General features: G+C 51.6%; 3 protein-coding genes across 15 annotated transcripts in view; 1 reads left to right on the top strand and 2 right to left on the bottom strand.

The window, feature by feature from the left end:
• The window catches only part of TTC21A (tetratricopeptide repeat domain 21A), a 31,272-nt gene extending 30,473 nt beyond the window's left edge, over positions 1-799 (bottom strand). For 2 of the 5 annotated variants that reach the window (XM_082348360.1, XM_082348358.1), the window contains exon 1: positions 546-799. In XM_082348360.1, coding sequence (XP_082204486.1) covers positions 546-725 — 180 coding nt within the window. In that variant the 5' untranslated portion in view covers positions 726-799. The remainder of the gene's footprint in view (positions 1-545) is intronic. The other 3 variants (XM_082348356.1, XM_082348357.1, XM_082348359.1) reach the window with 2 other exon arrangements.
• GORASP1 (golgi reassembly stacking protein 1) lies at positions 754-11,934 on the top strand. 6 transcript variants are annotated; one of them, XM_082348652.1, is made up of 10 exons: positions 780-910; positions 1,611-1,669; positions 4,990-5,070; positions 5,579-5,782; positions 7,254-7,340; positions 7,474-7,604; positions 7,834-8,071; positions 8,809-8,959; positions 9,416-9,568; positions 9,822-11,934. In XM_082348652.1, exons 4-10 carry the CDS (start codon positions 5,654-5,656, stop codon positions 10,067-10,069), a joined length of 1,137 nt encoding a protein of 378 aa, XP_082204778.1. In that variant the 5' UTR covers positions 780-910; positions 1,611-1,669; positions 4,990-5,070; positions 5,579-5,653; the 3' UTR covers positions 10,070-11,934. The 6 variants fall into 6 exon arrangements, with proteins under 6 accessions (XP_082204777.1, XP_082204779.1, XP_082204778.1 ...); XM_082348649.1 differs by lacking the exon at positions 780-910 and adding an exon at positions 1,001-1,462 and having other exon boundaries at positions 5,508-5,782; XM_082348650.1 differs by lacking the exon at positions 780-910 and adding an exon at positions 1,428-1,462 and having other exon boundaries at positions 4,985-5,070.
• Positions 11,935-21,471, bottom strand: part of WDR48 (WD repeat domain 48) — a 44,457-nt gene continuing 34,920 nt past the window's right edge. For all 4 annotated transcript variants that reach the window (XM_082348462.1, XM_082348460.1, XM_082348459.1 and 1 more), the window contains 5 exons: positions 19,953-20,058; positions 18,970-19,057; positions 16,183-16,259; positions 14,563-14,755; positions 11,935-13,956 (listed from right to left, as the gene is read on the bottom strand). In XM_082348462.1, coding sequence (XP_082204588.1) covers positions 13,861-13,956; positions 14,563-14,755; positions 16,183-16,259; positions 18,970-19,057; positions 19,953-20,058 — 560 coding nt within the window. In that variant the 3' untranslated portion in view covers positions 11,935-13,860. The remainder of the gene's footprint in view (positions 13,957-14,562; positions 14,756-16,182; positions 16,260-18,969; positions 19,058-19,952; positions 20,059-21,471) is intronic.

Here is a 21,471-nt window from a genome sequence, read left to right as displayed (position 1 = left end):
TGCTGGTGAAGAGAGCCGATGCAGAGAAACCAGTTGGGAGGGGGACTGTTGCAGGTGCCCAGAGGGGAGATGGTGGTGATCCTGGACTAGGAGATTAAAAAGTGGGTGATCTCAGGAGACATTTAGGAGCTGATACTTCCTGCCGATAGACAGGATCTGGAGATGAGTATGGGAAAGAGTAAAGGCTGGGGGATCAAATGGTGGTGCGATCCACTGAGGTGAAGAAGCACAGACAGGGGAAGGGGAGATAATGGCTAGGTGATGGAGATGGGTTTTTATGCTTTGGTTTGGGGGAGCTCGGGGATAGGACTGGGTGGGGATGATGACTGTGGGCTCAGAGAACACCAGAGAGGATGCGCTTGCCACGGAGAGTGAGGCGAGAAGGGACGAAGACAGCCTGAAGCGGCCGGGGACAGCGAAAGGCGGGTGGCGGAGGTAGCACGAGCGGTCAGAGAGGTAACAGGAGAGCTGCAAGGCGCGGGGGTCACCGGGCCAGGGGCGGAGAGTCCCGGAGGGAGCGACTGGGCAGTGCCCGGGCCACGCACCATAAGGGAGGAGTCATTGCTGCTCATCTCCGGGCACCCGCGGCTCCGAGTCCGGGTCTGGTGGTGCCTCGCGGAGCGGGATTCCCGAGTCAGGGTCCCGGTCGCGCCTCTCGCGGCCTGCAGTTGGAGGAGCGCGCGTCCTTGGAAACGGAGCAGCAGGCCGCTCTCTAAGGGCGTCATAGTTAAGGGTGGGCGTGGCCAGGCACCCACGTGACAAGGCGCGGGTAGTCGAGCGCCGAGAGGGTGAGTACGCGCTGGTGGTGCCGCGGTCCCGGGCACCGGCGCCCGAGCCGACCGTGGCCATGGGCCTGGGCGCCAGCGCCGAGCAGCCCGCGGGAGGCGCCGAGGGCTTCCACCTGCACGGGGTGAGTGGCCCCTCCGGCACCGGTGGCCTTGGCATGGCGTCCGCACCAACGTGCGGGGGACGTCCGATCACCGGCCCGGGGGCGGTAGAGGCGGGGTCCCGGCCTTAGTGCGGCCGCCCGGGGGAGAGCGATGCCCCTTCCCGGTAGGAGCCGCCGGCGAGAGATGGCGCCACGGCACTCCTGGGCCCCGGCCCGTCTGCGGCCGCGGGTCGGCCCGGCGCCAGCCCCAAGTGCCAGCTCTGCAGGAAGCTGGAGCGTTTCCTGGTCGGGTCGGGCCGCCCCGGAATGGCACTTCTCCCGGGTGAAGAGTGAAAGCACCAGGTCCAGTCGGGACGCATTTGTGCACTTGTATGATCACATTTATGATCGCCTGTTGTGCACTGCGCTCGTTACTGGGCCTGGGGAGAGAGCCAGCTAAACCCAGGGCCCGGCTGTCCCCGCCCTTGGATCCAGGGGTCAGGGTAACCGAGTGGACGCCAGCTGCGGGGGAGCCTGCCAGCGCGCATCCTGCCTGTGGTGGGGTCGAAGACCGATGAGAACCAGCCCGGGAAAGTGGGAGCGGGAGAGCCAAGAGAACGCGGCAGAGGGCTCTGGGAGAGAGTTTGCGGGGGATGGGGGGAGGGAGAGGGCTCCCCGGTGGAACATTGCGGAGAAGCGCGGTAAGGCCGCGGCTGAGAATGTGCCTTCGGTGTTGCCACAGAGGTCTGGATGAGCAGTCCCGGGGAAAGTGGAGATGGAGTGGGTTCCTAGAGCCTGAAGGTGAGGAGAGGGACCCGCAGCAAGATGGAGATTTGGGGTGATTTGTACTACGGAGAAGGAGGGGCTGTAACAGAGATGAGAGGGGCAGGAGAGTGTCTGTCCTCGGCGCGCCGCGGGGCAGGACTCCCTTCTCCCTTGTGCACGGTGGATGGCAGCAGAGATGGGGGTAGGCAGACAGGCTTGTCAGTTTGGTGCCTGGCTGTTGAGCCGTCTCTGTGTTGTGATGGGAGGCTCTGTTAACAACTATGGGGGAGGGGGGCAGCTAAAGAAGAGGTTTCCTAAAAGGAAAGCCAGGATGGCTTCAGGACCCAGAGGTAACAGAATCTGTGCTTGGTGGTGGGCTTTCCCTAGTGGACGTCATGGTGAGGCACTGGACAGAAAAGGTGGACAGTGAAATGCATGCAGCCAGAAGAGTCTTCCAACAGGTTTGATGGAAGGCAAATTGAGGATATCGACAAGGGGGGGTGGGGTGGTGGTGGTGAGGGTGGTGATAGTGGTGATGGTAAGAGTGAAGATGGGAAAGGCCTGTTGGAGAGGGACAGAATGGAGAGACTGGGGAATTGGAGGTCTTCATTCACAAAACAGTTTTTTTTTTTTTTCCCCGTTTCATACGTGTAGCTTTATTTAGTTGATGTACAGTATTATATATGGGTACAATATAGTGATTCACAATTTTTAAAGGTTATACTCCATTTATAGTTATTGTAAAATATTGGCTATATTCCCTGCATTGTACAATATATCCTTATAGCCAAAACAGTGATTTTGAGCACATACACTGTGGCAGGTAGAGTTACAGGCACCGGAGATAAAGCAGTGAGCAGAAAAGATATTGTCCCTTTTCTCATGGAGTTTACATTTGGATGCCAGCAGAGAAGGAAGGGAGACAGACAGGAAATAGAAATATATGGTAGGTGGTGATCATTGCTAGCGAGAAAAATAAAGCAGGGTGAGGGGATCCAGAGTGATGAGTGGGTGCTCTTTTGTATACAGGGGTCAGGAAAGGCCTCTGATCAAGTCACGTTTGAACAGACACCTTGGAAGGAAGTAAGGAGTGGACAATACAGATATTTGGGGGAAGAGCGTTCTGGGCAGAGGGAGGCCCTGAGGTGGGATTGTGCTTGCTGGGCTTGAGGAGAAGCAAGGAGGTGGGGTTGGTGTGCTTGGATGGCGTGGCCCATGCGAGGAGAGTGCTAAAGGATGAGGCCAGGTTGCTTGGGGCCTTGCGTTTTGTCCTGAGGATTTAGGATTTTATGCTGAGCTGTGGAGCCATTGGGAGGTTTTAAGTGGAGGTGTGACATTGCCTCCTAAACATTTAAAAAAACCAAAGAGCAAGTGTGCTGCCTTCTCTAAATATTGGCGTTCCCACGGTGTGCTGGGCATGGTGGAGAAGTCACTGTCCTCGGCAGTGGACAGGAGCAGACTCTGGGTCGGATTTCCTGGGGTCAGGCTGTTGCTGAATAACTGAGTGCTTTTCCTCCCCTGTCAGTCGGGGTTAGTGAGAAGGTTAAATGACAGGAAAGGCAGGTGGTGCAGTCTTCTGGCACCCAGCCAAGCCTCAGAAGGCGTAAACTGCCATCATTGTTAATCACTCTAGGTGCCCTGATGGGAGATACAGGGGGCGGGGGGGAGTGTTATGAAAGCAGCACTCATTGTGGGGCTGCGGGATCTGGGGTGATGGGAACTCCCAAGGGAGAGCCAGACAGAGGGGGCACTTGTTGCGGGGCCGGGGGTGCGGTGGGCAGCACCGCAGGTGATTTCCGCTGTGGAGCCATAGTGGGTGATGACAAGGCCCACAGCAAGGGGCCTTGACAAGGCCAGACTGAGGACAAGGCCACAGGAGAGGGGAGGTGGAGGCGCTGGGTGGGCTGGGAGAGGGCCGGGCCTGCGCACTGGGGGCCCAAGCCTCTGAGCCTCATTAATGATGGAGGTTGGCAGACACAGTGTTGAGGAGGGTAGAGGGCAACCAGCCTCTGGAGTGGGGGCCTTACCCGAGGAAGGTGGAGTGGCCCAGAGCAGGGAGGGGCAGCTCCCCGCCAGCTCTCCCTGGCGACCTGTCCTCTGATTCTCAAAAGACCCCTCTTCCCAGCTTCCCCCTGAAGGGACGGAGGGGCAGGCTCCAAGCAGCTGCCCTCTGGGCCAGGCCAACTAGGGCTGGAGTTGGTTTCTGGGCTCATTCTCACTGGAAGCCATGGCAGCTTCTGGAGGTGGCAAGGCGGGGCTCCGTTGGTTCCACTGCCTGGAGGGAGCCCTGATTCCAGGGGCGAACTGGCCTTGATCCATAGCCTCAGCGGTAAGCTCTCCTTCAGTCTGGGGACTCCAAGACTGGAGGGGCTAGTGGGTGGCAGAAGCCATGGGGGCCTTTCCCTCAAGGAAGCATCCAAAACCTGAGGCCACATGAGCCCTGTGCCCTGTGGGCTGGGGGCCTGGCTGGTGCCTGACCAGCAGGGCATCAAGTGCTCACAGCCAAAGGCCTGAGGGTGTGGGGCCCATCCTCGGTCCAGACCTGGGGATAAAGGCTGCATTGTTTGAGCAAAGCTCTGTGAATGGGGCCTTTGAGATGGATTTCCACCATAGCTGCAAGCCTGGTTGTGGTGTTTTTGGAGACAGCAGGGAGTTCGGGAGCTGAGGGCAGGGCAGGAGCCCCCTTGGGCTGGGAATGGCTCCTGGAGGAGCTGTCCTGTGGGGGGAGGTTGGATGGTGAGGGGACTCTGCGCTGCTCACCAGGCTCCCTGGCTCAGGCTCATTCCAGACCCTGGGGTCTGCTCTCCTCAGCCACCCCTCCTCAACAGCTCCTATCGCCCCACCTGCGGGACTGGGCTTGGATCTGTCACCACAGGGTCAGGGGCCCTCTGGGATCTGGCCACAGGCTGCCTTCTGCACTCTCACTTTCTGGGCACGGCCCTGGCTCCATCCATCCTGGGGCACTCCCTTCCTGTCCACATCTAAACCTTTCTGGTAAACCCTTCTGGCTTTCCAGCAGCCCCAGCCCAGGCTTCTGGGGCAGCCATCTGTGTCACCCTGTCTCCTTGTGGCCTACTGCTCTGGGTTCTCCTATGAGGCGTCTCTGGAAGCATCTGTGGATCATGATCAGGAAAGAGTTGTTTTCCGAAAGAGGAAAACCTGTGCCCAGGAAGGTAGTGAGAGAGGATGGAGTGAACCTTGACCATGCCCACGTGTGGCCTGCCTGGAACGGTTCATGCTGGTGTCTGTGTCCTCGCCGGGACACGGGAGTGGTGATGGTTTCTAGAATTGACGGCTGGGGGCTTCTGGGAGAGTCCCGGGGTCGGCGCAGTGACCGTGGCCTCTGTGCAGCACAGGTGCAGGAGAACTCCCCCGCCCAGCAGGCAGGCCTGGAGCCCTACTTCGACTTCATCATCACCATTGGGCACTCAAGGCTGGTGAGGCCCCCCTCCTGCCTCTGCTTTGCTTGTGTGTGTGTCTCCTGCTGTCCCACAGGGGCCCCAGCCCTGCTCCTGCCTCCCTTTTCTGCTGAAGGGAGGCTGAACCCCATCTCCCCTTCTTCCTGAGCCTGATGGGGGCCCTGCCTGGAGCTCAGCTCCTGGGCTCTCAGGGGTGGTCTGGAGCAGGTGGACTCCTGGCACTGGCTGCAAGGCCTACGGGGCCTGCCCAGAGGGGCCTGAGAGGTGTGGGAGCTCTGGAAGGGGCAGTTCAGAGTGGGCAGTGCTGCAGTGCTCTGGACCCCGAGGGCTCTTTGCTTACTTTGTTGTGTTTTCTGGGGGGACCTAAGGAGGAAGGTTTAGCAGGGCTTGGGGGTGCTGGGGGTCACGGTGGCTGCAGGCCCAGCCCAGCCACCAAGGCCCTTGCCCCATCTCAGACCCAGACTTGTCTGGGGGGCCCGGCCGGGTGTGTGTGGGGGTCCGGGAGTCAGCCCCGCTGCCCCTGCAGAACAAGGAGAATGACACGCTCAAGGCCCTGCTGAAGGCCAACGTGGAGAAGCCGGTGAAGCTGGAGGTGTTCAACATGAAGACCATGAAGGTGCGCGAGGTGGAGGTGGTGCCCAGCAACATGTGGGGCGGCCAGGGCCTGCTGGGCGCCAGCGTGCGCTTCTGCAGCTTCCGAAGGGCCAGCGAGCACGTGTGGCATGTGCTGGTGAGTGGGCGGGGCGTATGGGATGGGTGTGGGGTGGGGGCCTCCCGGGAGAGGCCAGCAGGCAGTGGGTCTGTTAGAGGGTCCCAAGGGCAGGGTGTGGTCTCCTCTCTCCAGTGTCCCAAAGAGGGCAACTCCTCTCAGCCCTGCAGTGCCCTGTGACTTTGGGCATTTTCTTACCCTCTAGACGTTGGCTTCTTTGGAAAGGTGGGGACGCCATCTGCTGGAAGCTTGGTTGTACTGCCAGAAGGCTGCTGCTGCTGCTGCTTTAGTCTTTATCTAAAAGAGTGGTTTTTTTGGTATACTCTAGGGGAGGGGTCCCCAACCCCAGGGCCGCGGACCGGTGCCGGTCCCCAGCCTGTTAGGAACCGGGCTCACAGCAGGAGGTGAGTGGCAGACGAGCGAGCAAAGCTTCATCTGCCATTCCCCATCACTCGCATTACCACCTGAACCGTTAACACCCATGCCGTCCGTGGAAAAATTGTCTTCCACAAAACTGGCCCTTGGTGCCAGAAAGGTCGGGGACCGCTGCTCTAGGATATGCCAGTATATTATGGGTTTTTTTGGCAGGTCCCCTGAGAGCACCTTTGGGCACTGGGCTGGTGCCTAGGGTCTGAACCTTAATGAATCTCCGTGACTGAGTTGTCACAGATGTTGCTGTTAGTGTTCGTTCACAGACACACATGCACATGTGACATGCACAGTCACTGATGGGGCCCGAGTTCTCGAATGCTCGGTCCTATGGCTTGATGGACAGAGGGTGCCCTGAGCTGGAAATTGGTTGATTTGGTTTCTAGCCCCCTCTATTGCTCACTGACTCCTCGCGGGAGCCTTCTCAACCTTTTCAGCCAGCCTCAGTTTGTCCATAAGTGCAATGGGGGTGGTGATGCAAATCCCTCTATATTTCCCGGGAGACTGGGGGTTGGGTAGTGGAGCTTTCCAAGGGAGAAGGCAATCCTCGTACCCACTTCTCACCACCCTCTCCTTCAACCTCCCCCTACCCGCCACCCCAGGGGTCTTCAGTTCTGTGCCTGCAGCCGTAACAACAATGCAGTTGGGCACTTACTGTGGGCCAAGGTGTGGTTTTCATTCTGTGCATATATTATTTTTTTTAATCTTCTCAGCAACCGTTGAGTAAGTCCTACATATCCCACTTTTAATTGTGGGGAAACTGAGGCCGAGGGGTTAAGTGTTTATCCACAGCGCCCCAGCTAGCCGCTGGTGGAGCCGGGAGTTGGACCTAGGTGGTCAGATGCGGGAGCTCCTGCCTGTGGCACGGTGCTGCCCTGTGCTGGACAGGCTGTGGACTGGGGGAGGCAGGGGAACCAGGGGCTGGGCTGGGAGAGTCTGGGCTTGAGGTCCTGGCCTGGGGACAGAGGACAGGTGGAGAGGCAGCTCCTGGAGAGGCAGCTTCCCACCCGCCACCCCCCAGTAGCAAGGCCGATAGTTGGATAGTTCGTGATTCTTTTCTCAGGATGTGGAACCCTGTTCCCCTGCCTTCCTCGCTGGCCTGCGCCCCTACACCGACTACGTGGTTGGCTCAGACCAGATCCTCCAGGAGGTAAGGAACCACGGCCTTCCCCCCGGCCCCCTGGATGGGGTGTGGAGAGATGGGTGCTGTCCATGACAAGCGTCTTGTGAGGCTTCCCATCCCAGGGTGGGAGCAGGGCTCAGGTGCCATGTGTCTGTCGTAGTCCGAGGACTTCTTCTCGCTCATCGAGTCCCATGAGGGGAAGCCCTTGAAGCTGATGGTTTATAATTCCGAGTCCGACTCCTGCCGGGATGTGACCGTCACTCCCAATGCAGCCTGGGGTGGAGAGGGCAGGTATTTCCTGGGGTTGCAGGGTGGGGCCCTGGTGGGGCCGTGGGGGACCCTGGCCATTGGGCATGGACCTGGAGTCCCATGGTGGGGATGGAGGGCTGGGCCCTGGGCCCAGGGATCCTGAGGCTGACAGTTGGTCCATGAGGCCCCCTCATTGCTGGTGGATGGGGGTGGCAGTGATAGGAAGGGCTGTGGGACAAGCCCTGGAGTGAATGTTTCTGGTCTTCGGCAGCCTGGGCTGTGGTATCGGCTACGGGTATCTGCACCGGATCCCAACCCAGCCTCCCAGCCACCACAAGAAGCCACCTGGTGTTCCGCCACCTGGTGTTCCGCCACCTGGTGTCCCGCCACCTGGTGTCCCGCCGCCTGGTGCCCCACCATCTGGTACCCCACCACCTGGACCCACCCCCCAGGACTCTCCTGCCCCTTCTGGCCTGGAGACAGGCTCCAGGCAGGGTGACTATGTGGAGGTACGTGGGGAGCACCTGCCAGCTGTGGCGAGAGGGGAGCTTCATGTGGGCAGAAGGGCCTGCAGCTGGGAAGAGAGGACACTGGGGGCTGTCCTCACTGGGGGCCTGCCTGCAGAGCCCTTGGGAGGCCCATCTGCTTGTGGGACCCAGTGGGAGCAGATGGGCCCATCCTGGGACAGTGGAACCTACTTTGGTTCTGCCACTTGGGTCTGGAGGTGAGGGTAGTGAGGCACTGGTTGTCATTTTCATTTCATGACTGGGAAACTGAGGCTCAGAGGTGGGCAGAGCCTTGTTCTGTGCCTCTGTGAGTCTGTGGTAAAGTTAGGCCAGGGGCTGGGTGTCTGTCTGGGTCTGCAGCCAGACCGTGGCTGTTGAGAGGTCCCCCAAGTGCCTCTGGGCATCGGGCTGGTGCCTGGGGTCTGCACGGGGGCCCTTGGGGACTGCTCTCCAGGCATGGACACTTCCTGTGGGTCATGGATGGGGCTCCATCAGGTGGGCCCTTGGGGCTGCTCAGCAGAGTGGGAAGCATGCCCCGAGTCCATGTCCACACTGCACGGGAGGCCAGCCAGGCCCCTCTTGCCTGACTTCACATCTGCTGCAGAGGAAGCGGCAGATGCCCAGGGCTGTTTGCTCCCTCGGGCTGAGCGGTGCGCCCGGTGGGTGTGAGCTGGCGCTTAGGTTGGACTACCCTGTTCAACAGGCCTCTCCTGTTCCTTTTTCTCCCTGGCTCCCCGTAGGCCCTGCTGCAGGCACCTGGCTCCTCCAAGGAGGAACAGCTCCCTGGGCCTGAGAGTCCTGGCCATGGCACTCCAGACCTTGGCGACCTTCCCCGTTCCATGGAGATTCCTCTTCAGCCTCCGCCTCCACTGCAGCGAGTCATGGACCCAGGTACTGAGCAGGCTGAGAGGAAGCTGAGGGCCTGCAAGCCCTGTGCCGGAGCGGGTCCCAAGCTCTGGGCTGGACTTCGGCAGACCCACTGAGCCCTTCTATCTGATACCCGCCAAGATAACTGCAGGTGATCCAATCAGTATACGGATGGCAAGACTGCTGTCCAGAGGAGAGAGGGGGCCTGCTCAAGGTCACACAGCACACTGGGCACAGAGCAGGGTCTGGGCCCTCTGCCACTGGGCTATTCCCATGATACCCAACCCCAGGCCCCTTTCTTTCCTCAGAAACTGGCAGTGGGGAACCTCTGGGGTTGGCTGGGGGCATTGCCATGGGCTGAGGAGGTTACAGTCTCTGGCCGGGCCAGATGCCCCAGGAATAGGGTGCCGTGAGCCCAGGGCGCTGGCCTTCCAGCAGTCAGGGTTTTGTTCTGGCAGAGAACTGCGCACCTTCCCCTAGGCTTCCTGGACGTGTCCGGCATCTCCCTCTTGGACAGCAGCAATGCCAGCGCCTGGTCTGGCCTGCCCTCCTCCACAGAGCTGACCTCCACTGCGGTCTCAGCCTCAGGGCCGGAGGACATCTGCTCCAGCAGGGGTTCTCGTGAGCGTGGCGGTGAGTGGCCGGCCGGCACCTTCGGAGGCCTTCTGGGAAGGGCCCCGGGTTGTGGGGAAGGCGGCCCTGAGTCTCTCAGCTGGGTTAGAGGCTGGCCTGCAGGTGGAATGCAGCCGCATCAAGGCATTTGTACGGTAAAGCGCCCATCCCCCATCAACGCTGGGGGTGGGAGTCGAGGGTCAGCGGGGTTACTGCCCCAGGCCACACTGGCCCTGGTCTGTGGGCCTCCTCAGCCCCACCCCGTGTGTTTCAGGTGAGGCCACCTGGTCTGGGTCAGAGTTTGAGGTCTCCTTCCCAGACAGCCCAGGCGCCCAGGCGGACCACCTGCCTCAGCTGACACTTCCCGACAGCCTCACCTCTGCAGCCTCACCAGAAGATGGGCTGTCCGCTGAGCTGCTCGAAGCCCAGGCTGAGGAGGAGCCAGCAAGCACAGAGAGCCTAGGTTTCGGGGCAGAGGCTGAGGGGGCAGCCAGCCAGGCACAGCTCTCCACCCCAAAATAACACCCCAGGCTCTAAGAAGGGCCTCTGATGGCATTTCATGAGGCCCAGAAGTGGGAGGCAGCTCAGGCCACACTGCGTGGCCAAGCCCCCTGCATTACGCTTCCTAGGCTGCTGCTGACGGGGGTGGGGGGTGGTGTGGCTTGTGTCCACTCAGACCCTACTGGTCTCCAAGAGGTGACCTCCCAGCATTCATTCTGCCTGATGGTCCTGCCTTTGGGGAACTGGCCACTTGTTTGAGAATCTCAAGTACTTTTTGGGTAGTAGGGGGCTGGGAGTAGCACCCAGGTTAAATAAGTTTTCCAGGAGCTAGGGTCGGAGAGCAAAGGATTCTTTGCCGCTTGGGTAGGGCGTGGAACTTCGGTGGGTAGAGTAAGAGGAGGCCGCGGGCCTTGAGGAAGGGCATCTTTTGGCCATGTACCCACTGCTTGCTCCTGCTCTGGTCAGTGTGGCTGCACAGAAGGTAGCAGAGTCCAGGCGCCACCAGGTGTGAAGATGGGGTGAGGGACAAAGGGGTTGGTGTGGAGTGTTTGCCTAGTCGCTCTGTAGGGCTTGCAGTGATTCTTTCCACAGAGCTCAGCCAGCTCTGTCTGTAATGGAAGGCACCCCCAAGCCCTGGGGACCCCTGCCACTCCAATTACTGTCTCACTCTGTGCTACACTGCACAGTTGGCTCATGCTGACCGCATATTCCAGCCATGTTTGGAGGAGAGGCAGTGAACTTGCCCACCTCTTCTGAGGGAGGATGGTTGGAAATTCTAGGCCCTTCAGCACACTCACCTGTGCTTGGACCACGATGCTTCTTCTTCCCCACCGTCTACACCCTACAGGCCTAGTGTCCCCAGTTGTGACTCCTGTCAGCTCCCAAACTTTTACAACCATCTCTTCTAAATATACAAGTCATCCAGCCAGCCCCAGTGGTGAGTAAGAGTTACAAATTTAAGTTCACCATCCTAAGCAGACTCTCAGCCAGTCCTCCCGACTGGAGTTCTTTACACACAGCTCCCACTCCAAGGGGAAATGAGAGGCCTGGACAAGATTGAGTAAGGGCCCTTCTGTTCTTCCCTATAGTACGGGAGAGGGCTGTTCCCCTCACCTCCAGTGCCTTGGGAGGCTAAGACTAGGTTGGGTCTTTTGCTCTGCCTTGTTCCTGCAGGAAGAGGAGGGCTCCATCCAGGGATGGCCCCTCATCACTTGAAGTCCTCTCCTCTTTGGCTAGAGTCCCTCACCTTCCCACAGCCCTTGCTGAGTACCATGAAAGCTGCCTCTGGCCTGGCCTTCTAGCCTCGGCCCAGTCGAAAGTCCCACCTTTACCATTTGATTTGGAATGTGTGCACTTACAGGGAATTCAGAGCTTTCTTAGGCTCATAGGACAAGGACTGTCTGCTCTGGGGGGCACAGACCAAGTATATGGAGGGAGGGCCCCAAACCAGCGAACACTTCGCTTCTAGCACTGTGACTACATTTAAAAAGCAAGTCTTTGTCAAGTCTACCAGAGCAGCTGATAAGCCTGCAGAACAGGGAGGCATTGTGTCCAAAGCCAGTGCTGGAGCCTGGTTCCTGGATTGTCTGGGAGCCCAGTGTCTGCCTGCAGCAATCCAGGAAGTAGAAAAGAATCACCAAGGGCCTGTTCTGAGGCCAGCTTCCCTTCACTGTAGCCTGGCAGTCCGACCCAGAGTCACCCTCACCCAAGGGACCTGGTTCTTCCCTCCCTCACTTTCACACACTCCCCTCCTTATATTGGGGGATAAAATGGATATCAATGCTAATTATTTCCAGGGTAAACAAAACCAGAAGTTTCTTCCTTTCTCTGTAATCTGCTATGAAGGAAAATGACAAGTGAAAATAAATGTGTACTACACTTTGAAATATTGTAACTAAAGCCTTTATTCTATACAACTGTGAAATACAGATTTTTACCCTTTTGGCATTGCAGACTGTCAAGATTTTCTGGAAACTATTACTGGTTTGACTGGAACAACAAAAAAAACCACAACCATGCTGGGGGTGAGATCTATGACGGGAAGGGAGCACAGCCGCCCCTCGAGGCTCGGCACACAGGGCAGCATGGCCCAGCGAGGCCCACTCCTTCTGCCCAAGGGCCCCTCGTGCAAACACAACTGAGGGCTGGTAAATGAGTTTTGTTTTTTTTTTTTTTGCCATTAATTCACAACTATTGCTAAAAAATGTGCACCAAAAGTGCACTATTGTATTCAACAGATAGAAAGGATTTTTAAAAACAGCCGGTTGCTCTCTGCATAAGGGAGACAGGCTCACTGGAGATGTGGCGTGTCTTTGCGCACTTCTTCAAAGTGTGGCGGCAGTGACCAGCCCACTTTCCAAAGGAGGCTGACCAGCAGTGAGGAAACCCTGTCTCTACGGTTGTGCCGGTCGGAATATCTCAGATAGTGAGGTCTGGACTCAGGCCACCAGCTGCCTCCAGCTGAACCTGTGAAGGCGTAGAAAAGAAAAAACCTTCCCCACCCCCTCCCCAGTCCCTGCTGTTGTGGGGACGGGCCACGCTGGGGAGGCAACTGGACTGGAATAAACTGCCCTCTGAAGGCACTTGTGCTTCTGGCTTCATCCAGGAGGCTTGTCTTACGTAGTTTTATGGGGGTGGACCATTGTTCTATTCCAAATACAAATGACCTTGGGGAGAATCCAAAGTATTTTTTTCTGCCAAAAGTTGAAGTATTTATCCCCAATAAGTTATATTCTGTACAAGATCCAAATGATTCTATGAAAGCTTTAGATTGTTAGAAAGAACAGTGAAAAGAAATCTGGATACAGGTACAACAACAACAAAAACCTGCATATAAAACTGGAAAAAACAAACATGTATACTTCCAGGACGTGAATATCAAATTAACTCACTATGATACCCTTTTACTCTGACACCATAAATATTAGGTAGCATTTAAATGAAGTTAAAATCTCATCACAGTCTTAAGTTTTGATGGTGTCACGCTGCTCACCCAGAGCAAGAACCTGTGGTGTCACCTGGCTTTGCCCATAAATAAAATGACACAGTGGAGGAAGGAGTAAGAGAGCTGCACCTCCCTGTGGCCGCCACCCAGTCCGGGCACCATGGGGGTATCACCGCTGGGCACAGGCTGGGCGTACTCTAGGCTGGCAGTCCCAGTGCTGTGATCCAGCACCTGGAATTTCAACAGATTTTCCTACAAGAACACATCTGAGATGCAATATTAAAAACAAGCCCAACAATAATCATTTATTATGAAATGGGCTGGCTCTCGAATTGTGCAGCAGCAAATTCCTATTAAAAGTAATTGTCTTAAATGGTGAAAACAACTTGTTTTTTTTTAATGACAAACTTGGAAAAAGCCTTCATAGGTACTGCATGAATGGAATGTACTCTTAGCAAAGCTCAAGAGTGTGGGTTTGGAGTTGAAACACAGTGACAGATGTGGCCCTACCAATGTGTTTCTAACAAGTGCTAACAGATCAAGATAGGGTCCTTTGAAACAAAAGGAGGAAGCAAAGTCTGCGCTGGCCTGTCGTTAGTTCTCTGTACACCTCGCAAGATACAGTCTGCTCGGGGCTCTTCTGCTCTGGCACTCTGCCTTCCTGGGGACAGCTTAATCTACACATTGAGACTGGTTTCTATATTACATCTCGATTAGTCACTTCAATTGAAAGAGAATCTCAGTCCATACCAAATCGGCCGTTAGAAGTCTTGTTCCCGTTGGGGCTCAGTGGGCTTCCTAGAAGGACTACTCTTGGGGCCATAGAGGAAGGTCAGTAAATGAATACCCAGGAGCATTCGCCCACCCTTCACGTGGACTTCTGACGGTAATGGAGGGTGAGGTCACCACCACTCTTCCATATGAAGTGTTTCACTGTTCGAAGGTCCATATTTGGATCCAAAACCTGAATAGCAAAAAATGAATAATAAAAAAGGTATCTAATATCTAAGGCTTTTATCGTTAACTCTGGGACTCTCCTCGCCCATGCCTGGTGGCCTGTTCTTGCTGACACAGCTGCCTTGCAAGCAGGCACGGATCTGGGCATGGTAAGATGTGCAGCTTGTGTGGCTAGGCCAGACAGGCCATGTTCAGCCATTCCTCTGAAGAAATACCTTGAGTGCATCTTCATTTACAACATCTCCACCGATGCTCCACCCACCTCCACTTCAAATCTTAAACTAACGTGGCAGATGCTGCCCTGCAAGTAAAGACAAGCATGTGTCTTTCTTGTCAGGAAAAAAAAAGCCACCAGCACATCCACATTTGTCTGTGTGTGCATTTAAGTCTCCATGTCCCTTTCCTGAAAACTGCCCCAGGGATAAATGGAGGCTTTAGGGTGGGCTATAGAGCCCTTCAGAAGGGGCCTCACAAATAGGTGGGAGAGACCCAGTGCTCCTAAAAGCAAAAGCCCCCCAAAGGCAACAGACTTGGAAACTACGATCCTACCACATGATGAAATTCTGAGCACCAGCACTGGAAAAAATGGGGCTGCGTCCTCAAGTCCACTTACCTGGTCCTGGCACAAGAGTTCAATTTTCTCCTCTGCCAACACAGCAATATCCTCTTCTTTTTCCTGTTCTCCTGGTTTTTCATTATTAGAAGAGCTAGTGGTTTGAGACTCATTATCCAAGTTGATGATTTTCTCATAGACGTGTTCCATTACTTTCCGGACTTGAAGCATGTCACTAGCAGAGAGTCTATCTCTGTAAAAAGCAAGGGCAGATTATGACATCAGGAAATCACTGGATATTATCTCTTCCATATTTTTTGGTGTTAACATTTGACAAAGATAAAACACACCACAGAAACATAAACCAATAAATGTTCTTAGTCACTGCCGTAATCCATTTTTAGAATCGCCAAGACAGATTATGTGCAAATAAATGAGATTAAGTACATACTCTTAAACCTTCTATATACATAAGGAATAGCCTTCTGGGTTTTATTCCCTTAAAGACTTTCCCAGAGCATGGGCAAACTAAATGCTCCTGGAAGGGAAGGCAGCCCCTGGTGCACCAGGCTCCAATGATATATGTGCTCATTTCTCCCAAGGCTTCCTCCTCCTATAGCCAAGCCCTTGAGTTTCAACTGCCTGTCTGATCTCCAGACCTACCAACACAACAGCTGGCTAGGCAGCTCCAGATGGATGTCCCAAAGGCACCTCAAACTCTACATGTCCAAAACTAGATTCAGCAATTTCCTTACCCCCAAACCTACTTCTGTATCTCTGACAACAGTTAATAATGGTCAAACCAAGTAGCTAAGGCTCATACTCTGAAAGCCATCCTGAACTTCAGTCATTAAACCTAGCTGAAGTGATATCTAGAACTTGCTTTAAAATAATCGTGTGTGTGTGTGTGTGTGTGTGTGTGTGTGTGTGTGTGTGTGTGTGTAGGCAGGTGGGTTCAGTGGGAGGGAGGGCAGGTAGAGGTATAGATGAAACAAAATGTTTAGCCATATGTTGAGAATTATTTAAGCTGTGTGATGGGATAATGGGGTTCATTCTCCTATTCTCTTTTTTTGCATATGTTTGGAAATCTAACAAAAGGTTTTAAAGTCCTGCTGATTCTACTTGCTGGGATACACATCAGTGAAACCTTGAATGTCCTTTCTGACTTCCCTCCTAGCATCTCCTGGCCACCCCTCCAGCCTATGCTGCAGCTACATAGGTTCTTGCCAATTTCAATATCTTATGCAGGCTCCTACTTCCACATCCCCGATCGAACCATTTTCTGGACCTGGAATATCTCTCTTTTGAAGTTCTTTCCATCCTTACATGTCCAGCTCAAATTCCATGTCCTTCAAGAAAGCTTTCTGGAAATCTACAGCCAAAAATTCACTTCTTTCCCCTACACTCATCATTCCCTAAGTATCCATAAAAGCAGTTACTATACACAGATTGTGTCCTAAACTGTGAGAGACAAAATCCATGTTTTACTTATTTTGAATAACTGCAGCTGGCCACAGTAGGTACTTGGTATATGGTTAAATTATATAAACTTTCAATATTATGAAATTAGCCTTAGATCTAGTACTTGCCTCCTGTGCTATAAAAGCAATTATAAGGAGTTTTTAAAAATCTCTGGCAATAAATTAGATCAAAGTATCACACGACACTCCATTTACTTACTTTTTTAAGGTTTTTGCTCCTGAAGATGCATGAGGTTGGAGGTAGAAAGGAATTTTGTTGAATTTGGGCATATTTTTCTGAAACATTAAAAGTGAAAAAAGGTAAAATAGTTTCTATTAGCTGATAAACTAAAATGATGTCAACAGGAAAACTATCCACAAGTTAACAGTTATTTTACAATTAAAAGTGACTGTCTATGAAATTTTTTTTTTTTTACATTTATTTATTTAATTTATTTATTTTTGGCTGCGTTGGGTCTTCGCTGCCATGCGTGGGCCCTCTCTAGTTGCTGCGAGTGGGGGCCACTCCCCACCGCAGTGCGCGGGCCTCCCACTGCAGTGGCCTCCCTCATTGTGGATCATGGGCTCCAGGTGCGTGGGCTTCAGCAGTTGTGGCACGCGGGCCCAGTAGTTGTGGCTCACAGGTTCCACAGCACAGGCTCAGCAGTTGTGGCGCACGGGCTCAGCTGCTCCGCGGCATGTGGGATCCTCCCGGACCAGGGATCGAACCCATGTGCCCTGCATTGACAGGCGGACTTCTCAACCACCGCGCCACCAGGGAAGCCCCTGAAATTTCTAATAAGCTATCAAATTATCTACGTCAGCCTTAGTGAAAAGGTATCAGAAAAGTATAATGTTTCATTTTGTAATAAAAGATACATAAAGACAAATTATATGCAATGTCAGTGGCAATATGAAATTGCAGCATGGATCTTCTCAATTAACAATTCAAGGAATGAAAAGGAAACAAATTTTAATTCTTTAAGCCATACAAACCAAAATCTGAATTCTACATTAAAATGCCCAAACAAAAAATTAAGTGTCTTCTGAGAGAAACCCACAACATTCACCTTTGAGCAAAACCATACACTCTACGCTGGTGAGGCCTATTATCCAACTGAAAAGGCCAATCAAAGTCCTCCCACTTTCTTTTCCTCTGACATCAGAGTGAGGTCTGAGGTTTTAAATGAGTGGAAACTTAAGCCAACCACCTAGATGTCCACCATGAGGTAAACCACATACTTAGATGAAGGTAAAATTAATTGGTTATCTTTTCTCTGGGGGTTAATCCTCTCCGAGCCTCCATGTCATATCCTGTCTGGACGTCTCCTCTGAGGAATAAGCCACAGGCCTAAGGTCAGCAATGCATCTAGGTGAGTTTAACACTCAAAGGAAGTTGTGGTTTATGGGGAGCTCGGATTTAGAGAAGACCACAGAATATCTATCAGGTGTCAGACCGGTTTTAAGTTCTTGGAGGTATATCTGGGACAGAAGATGAATTTTCTGCAGGTTCTAGAGATTAAATCTCTTTTCATATGGCTTTAGAAATATAGGTCAACAGCACATAAAAGAGTCTAGAAACAGACCCATGTGTGTATAGAAATTTAGTATATGATAAAGATAGCATTTCAAATTAGTAGGAAAAGTTTAGATTATTCAATAAATCGTGTTGGCACACTGGCTATCCATTTGGAGAAAGTTAGCATTCTACTTCACACCAAACAATAAATTCTAATAGACTGAAGATCTAGACACAAACCATTATCATAAACGTACTAGAAGAGAATACAAGAGAACATTTTTGCTACTTTGAAGTGGGAAATACCTAAGCAAGACATGAAACTCAGAGCCATAAAGGATCAACCTGGTCATATAAAAATTAAAACTTTTTGCCTGCCAAAAGACATCATGAACAAAGTAAAATTCTATTGAGAGGCAAGATAATAGTCAAGATAATAGTCAAAGGGTTAATAGTGAATATGAACAACTCCTACAAGTCAGTAAGAAAGACAAATAACCCAATAGAAAACTGAGTAAAGAATACAAACAGGCAATTCGCAAAAGAAGAAATAAAAACGGCCAACGTGAAAAGATGCTTAACCTCACCACAAATTAAAACAAAACAAAAAAACACATTAAAACAATGAGATAATATCTGCCTATAAAAAAAAAATCTGCCTATCTTTCAGCAAAGATTAGAAGTATCCAGCATTGGTGAGGGTGTGCGGTACTGGGCACTCATACACTGCTGGTAAGAGTGTAAACTGGTACAGCCTTTGTGGAGGGCAATTTGGCAAAATCTATCGAAATTTAAAATGTGCATACCCTTTGATCCAGCAATTCCACTTCTAGGAATTTATCCTAAAAAGTACACAAAGATGTATGTACAAGGATGTTCACTGAAGCATTGTTTGTAATAGAAAACACTGGGTACAACCTAAATGTCCATTTATAGGGACTGGCTAAATAGATCTTGGTACATTTATACAATGGAATACCCTGCACTCATTAAAAAGGAATGATCCATATACAGACATGAAAAAATGTCCAAGATATATTTTTAAGTGAGAAAAAAAAACCAAAAAAAAAAATCAAGTTGCAGAACAGTAGATATAGTAGGAGATTTTGTGCAAAATAAAATGATCTATACATACACACATATATACACAAATAATATATGCTTGTGTACACACAGAAAAAAGTACTGAAGGCTATACATTAAACTATTAATATTTACTACGTCTGGGAAGAAGAATAGGGAGTGAATAAAAGAAAAACAGTGATTGGGAAAGGGAAGGGAATTTCACCTTATTCATTTATTGTTTTCTTTGATAAGCATATATTATTTATGTAATTTAAAGACATAAAGAGATATATAAATAATTATCAATACTTCTTCTGCAACTTCGGAACTGCAGGGAAGCAGAAGAGGATTCCACTTGGTTCTTAATTGTCTTCATGATTTGGAAAAAAATACAAGGGCAAAGTGGGAATGAAGGATACTTACATCCACAGTGATGTCAATTACCCATTGTGGCACTGTCTCATTCAGAAGCATGGACTCAGTCTCACCCCCCGAGTCTCGGCAGAGCAGCCTACACATAATCCATCAGGTAGTAAGTGACAAAACAAGCACAGATCCCAAAATCATTGTCAATAAACGTTAGGGGGAGGGACCGTTATAGAGTTCATTTAGGATAACCCTCACTTGACAGCTGAGGGAATAAAGTGAAGGCAGGCAGAATGACTCACTCTGCTAAGAGGGAGAGCAAGCCCTAAAACCCAGGCCCCCAGATTTTGAGGCCAGACATACACTACAGCTGCCTGACTCCCTGGGTGAGGACAGGAACCTGGGTGTAGGCAAAGCACTTGAGAAAGGTCGTCTGCCAGTGCTATAGAGTGTGGCACTCCACACACAATGGGGGTCAGGTTTATTTTTGGTAACCCCACTCTCAGGAAACCATCATAAAGGAAGAAAATTCTGCCCTCAAGGGCAAGACAAACATTTTTCTTACTTCTGGCCCTACAGAAGACTCTAGTAGGCTTTCCCCCATGACTCTCCCTGGGCCTTGGCTGGCAACTTGGAGATGAAGCCAGTCTAGCTCTTGCGTGCAGGGCCTCATGAAGGACTGCCTCACGCCTCAGGTTGGGCCACTGTTGGGCACAACAGTTCCCAAGAGCAGCCCAGTCCATCTCCCCTGGCCCAGCCTGAGGGAAGTTCTGATTCTGTCCTGTGGGCAGGGACTTCTGGTGATGGTTTCCTGCAGAAACCACTAAGAAGCTGCCTCAAGGCAAGGTATCAACCTCATTTTAACACTAGAGGCTCAGCTCGCAATTAGAATGGGGTCTAATAGCACCAGACACTTAACTATGTCATGGAGATGAAGAAGCTTCCAAACCCCTGACACCCCTAGAAGTTAAAAATAAACATGTGCTTGAATGAATACTTCTTGGCAAACAGGATGCCTTCTTAGCCCTTCTTACCCATACCTGAACAAGGTGCGACCTCCAGCTTCACCAAAGATCACAGGAGTGTGTGGGGGCACCTGGAAATAGCCATTTCCCTTCTGTACTCGGTTCTCCTGCTCCCCATTTACTAGGAAAAGGTACAGATGGTGTCAGGATCCAGAGTTAGTGCTAAAAACACAGACTCTAAACATTTCGTTTCCACAGAGCCCAACCATTGCAAGATTTTTTTAAGTCAAAATCCTGTACGTCAGTCAGAGACAAAAATAAAGGTAAAAAAACAAAGTTAAATTCTTGAAAATAAGAAATATGGCAACTTGGGATGTACCTCATGAGAAATGACTACATTTTAGAGGATTTTAACAGAAGAGATTAATGTTTGAGATTTGAAACAAAAAACATAACCGTCTATTCCAGCCACAGGTAAGTACAGGACAGCCTCTTTATAAACGATGATCTGCTCTTTTTTTGTTGCGGGGATGGGATGGGGCCGGTAAAATGCCGAGCTCAGAAAAATTTCTGTCAGAAAAAACTTTATGGTTAATGGTAGCCACAACTAATGGCAGAGGTATTAGTGAAAAACAAAACCTCAAAGAGGTCATAATTTCATTTTTACTGCTCTCTGCAGACTTCATTTCACTCGCTTTCTTTGTAATCTTTTGAACAGAGTGCTGTTGACCCCCACGCAAGTGCCAGCTTGTGCATAAACACTTCCCTGACGAATCTGGAAGCAGTCTTGCCCTCTGCAACCTTACAGCACTCTCAGAACCTCTCTCACAGCACCTACTCTCTGATCTCATGATGCTGATGTAAGCGGCCCTTTGCCCAACGAGAATGCCAGTCCCTGAAGGGCAGGGTCCACGCCCATTTATCTTTATTACCCTCACCTGCAACACAATACAGGCCTCAGAATACTTGAGCTGCTCCCCAAGTATAATCTAAGCAGCTCTCGAGTATCCACTGAGCATGGTGCAGGTGTAGCAGAAGATTACCAGACACGTAGAGTGTGCAGTGTCCTGAGCTCTGGCTGGTTCCTGCCCTGCCTTTACTATGCCAGTTTGATTTTAAGGATGATTTGGGGTTTCCCGTGACTTTTTCTTTATTCCCCCAACCAAAGCTTGGATCCAAGAGGTGCTGATTATGCCACTGTTTTGTTTTGGGTTTTTTTTTTAATCTTTTTCTTTTGAATTTTATTTTATTTTATTTTTATAGAGCAGGTTCTTATTAGTCATCTATTTTATACATATTAGCGAATATATGTCAATCCCAATCCCCCAATTCATCACACCACCCCTACTCTGTGCCACTGTTTTTTGTTTTGTTTTTAAAGATTTTTTTTGATTTTTTTAAAGTCTTTATTGAATTTGTTACAATATTGCTTCTGTTTTATGTTTTGGTTTTTTGGCTGCGAGGCATGTGGGATCTTAGGTCCCAGACCAGGGATCGAACCCGCACCCCCTACATTGGAAGGCAAAGTCTTAACCACTGGACCACCAGGGAAGTCCCTGTACCACTGTTTTTTCATTACTTAATATTTATTATT

The sequence above is a fragment of the Balaenoptera borealis genome, assembly GCF_965194805.1.
Source record: "Balaenoptera borealis genome assembly, chromosome: 12".
NCBI classification, from domain to species: Eukaryota; Metazoa; Chordata; class Mammalia; order Artiodactyla; family Balaenopteridae; genus Balaenoptera; species Balaenoptera borealis.
The sequence above is the reverse complement of the archived record's forward strand: the minus strand, read 5'-3'. Positions and strand labels throughout refer to the sequence as shown.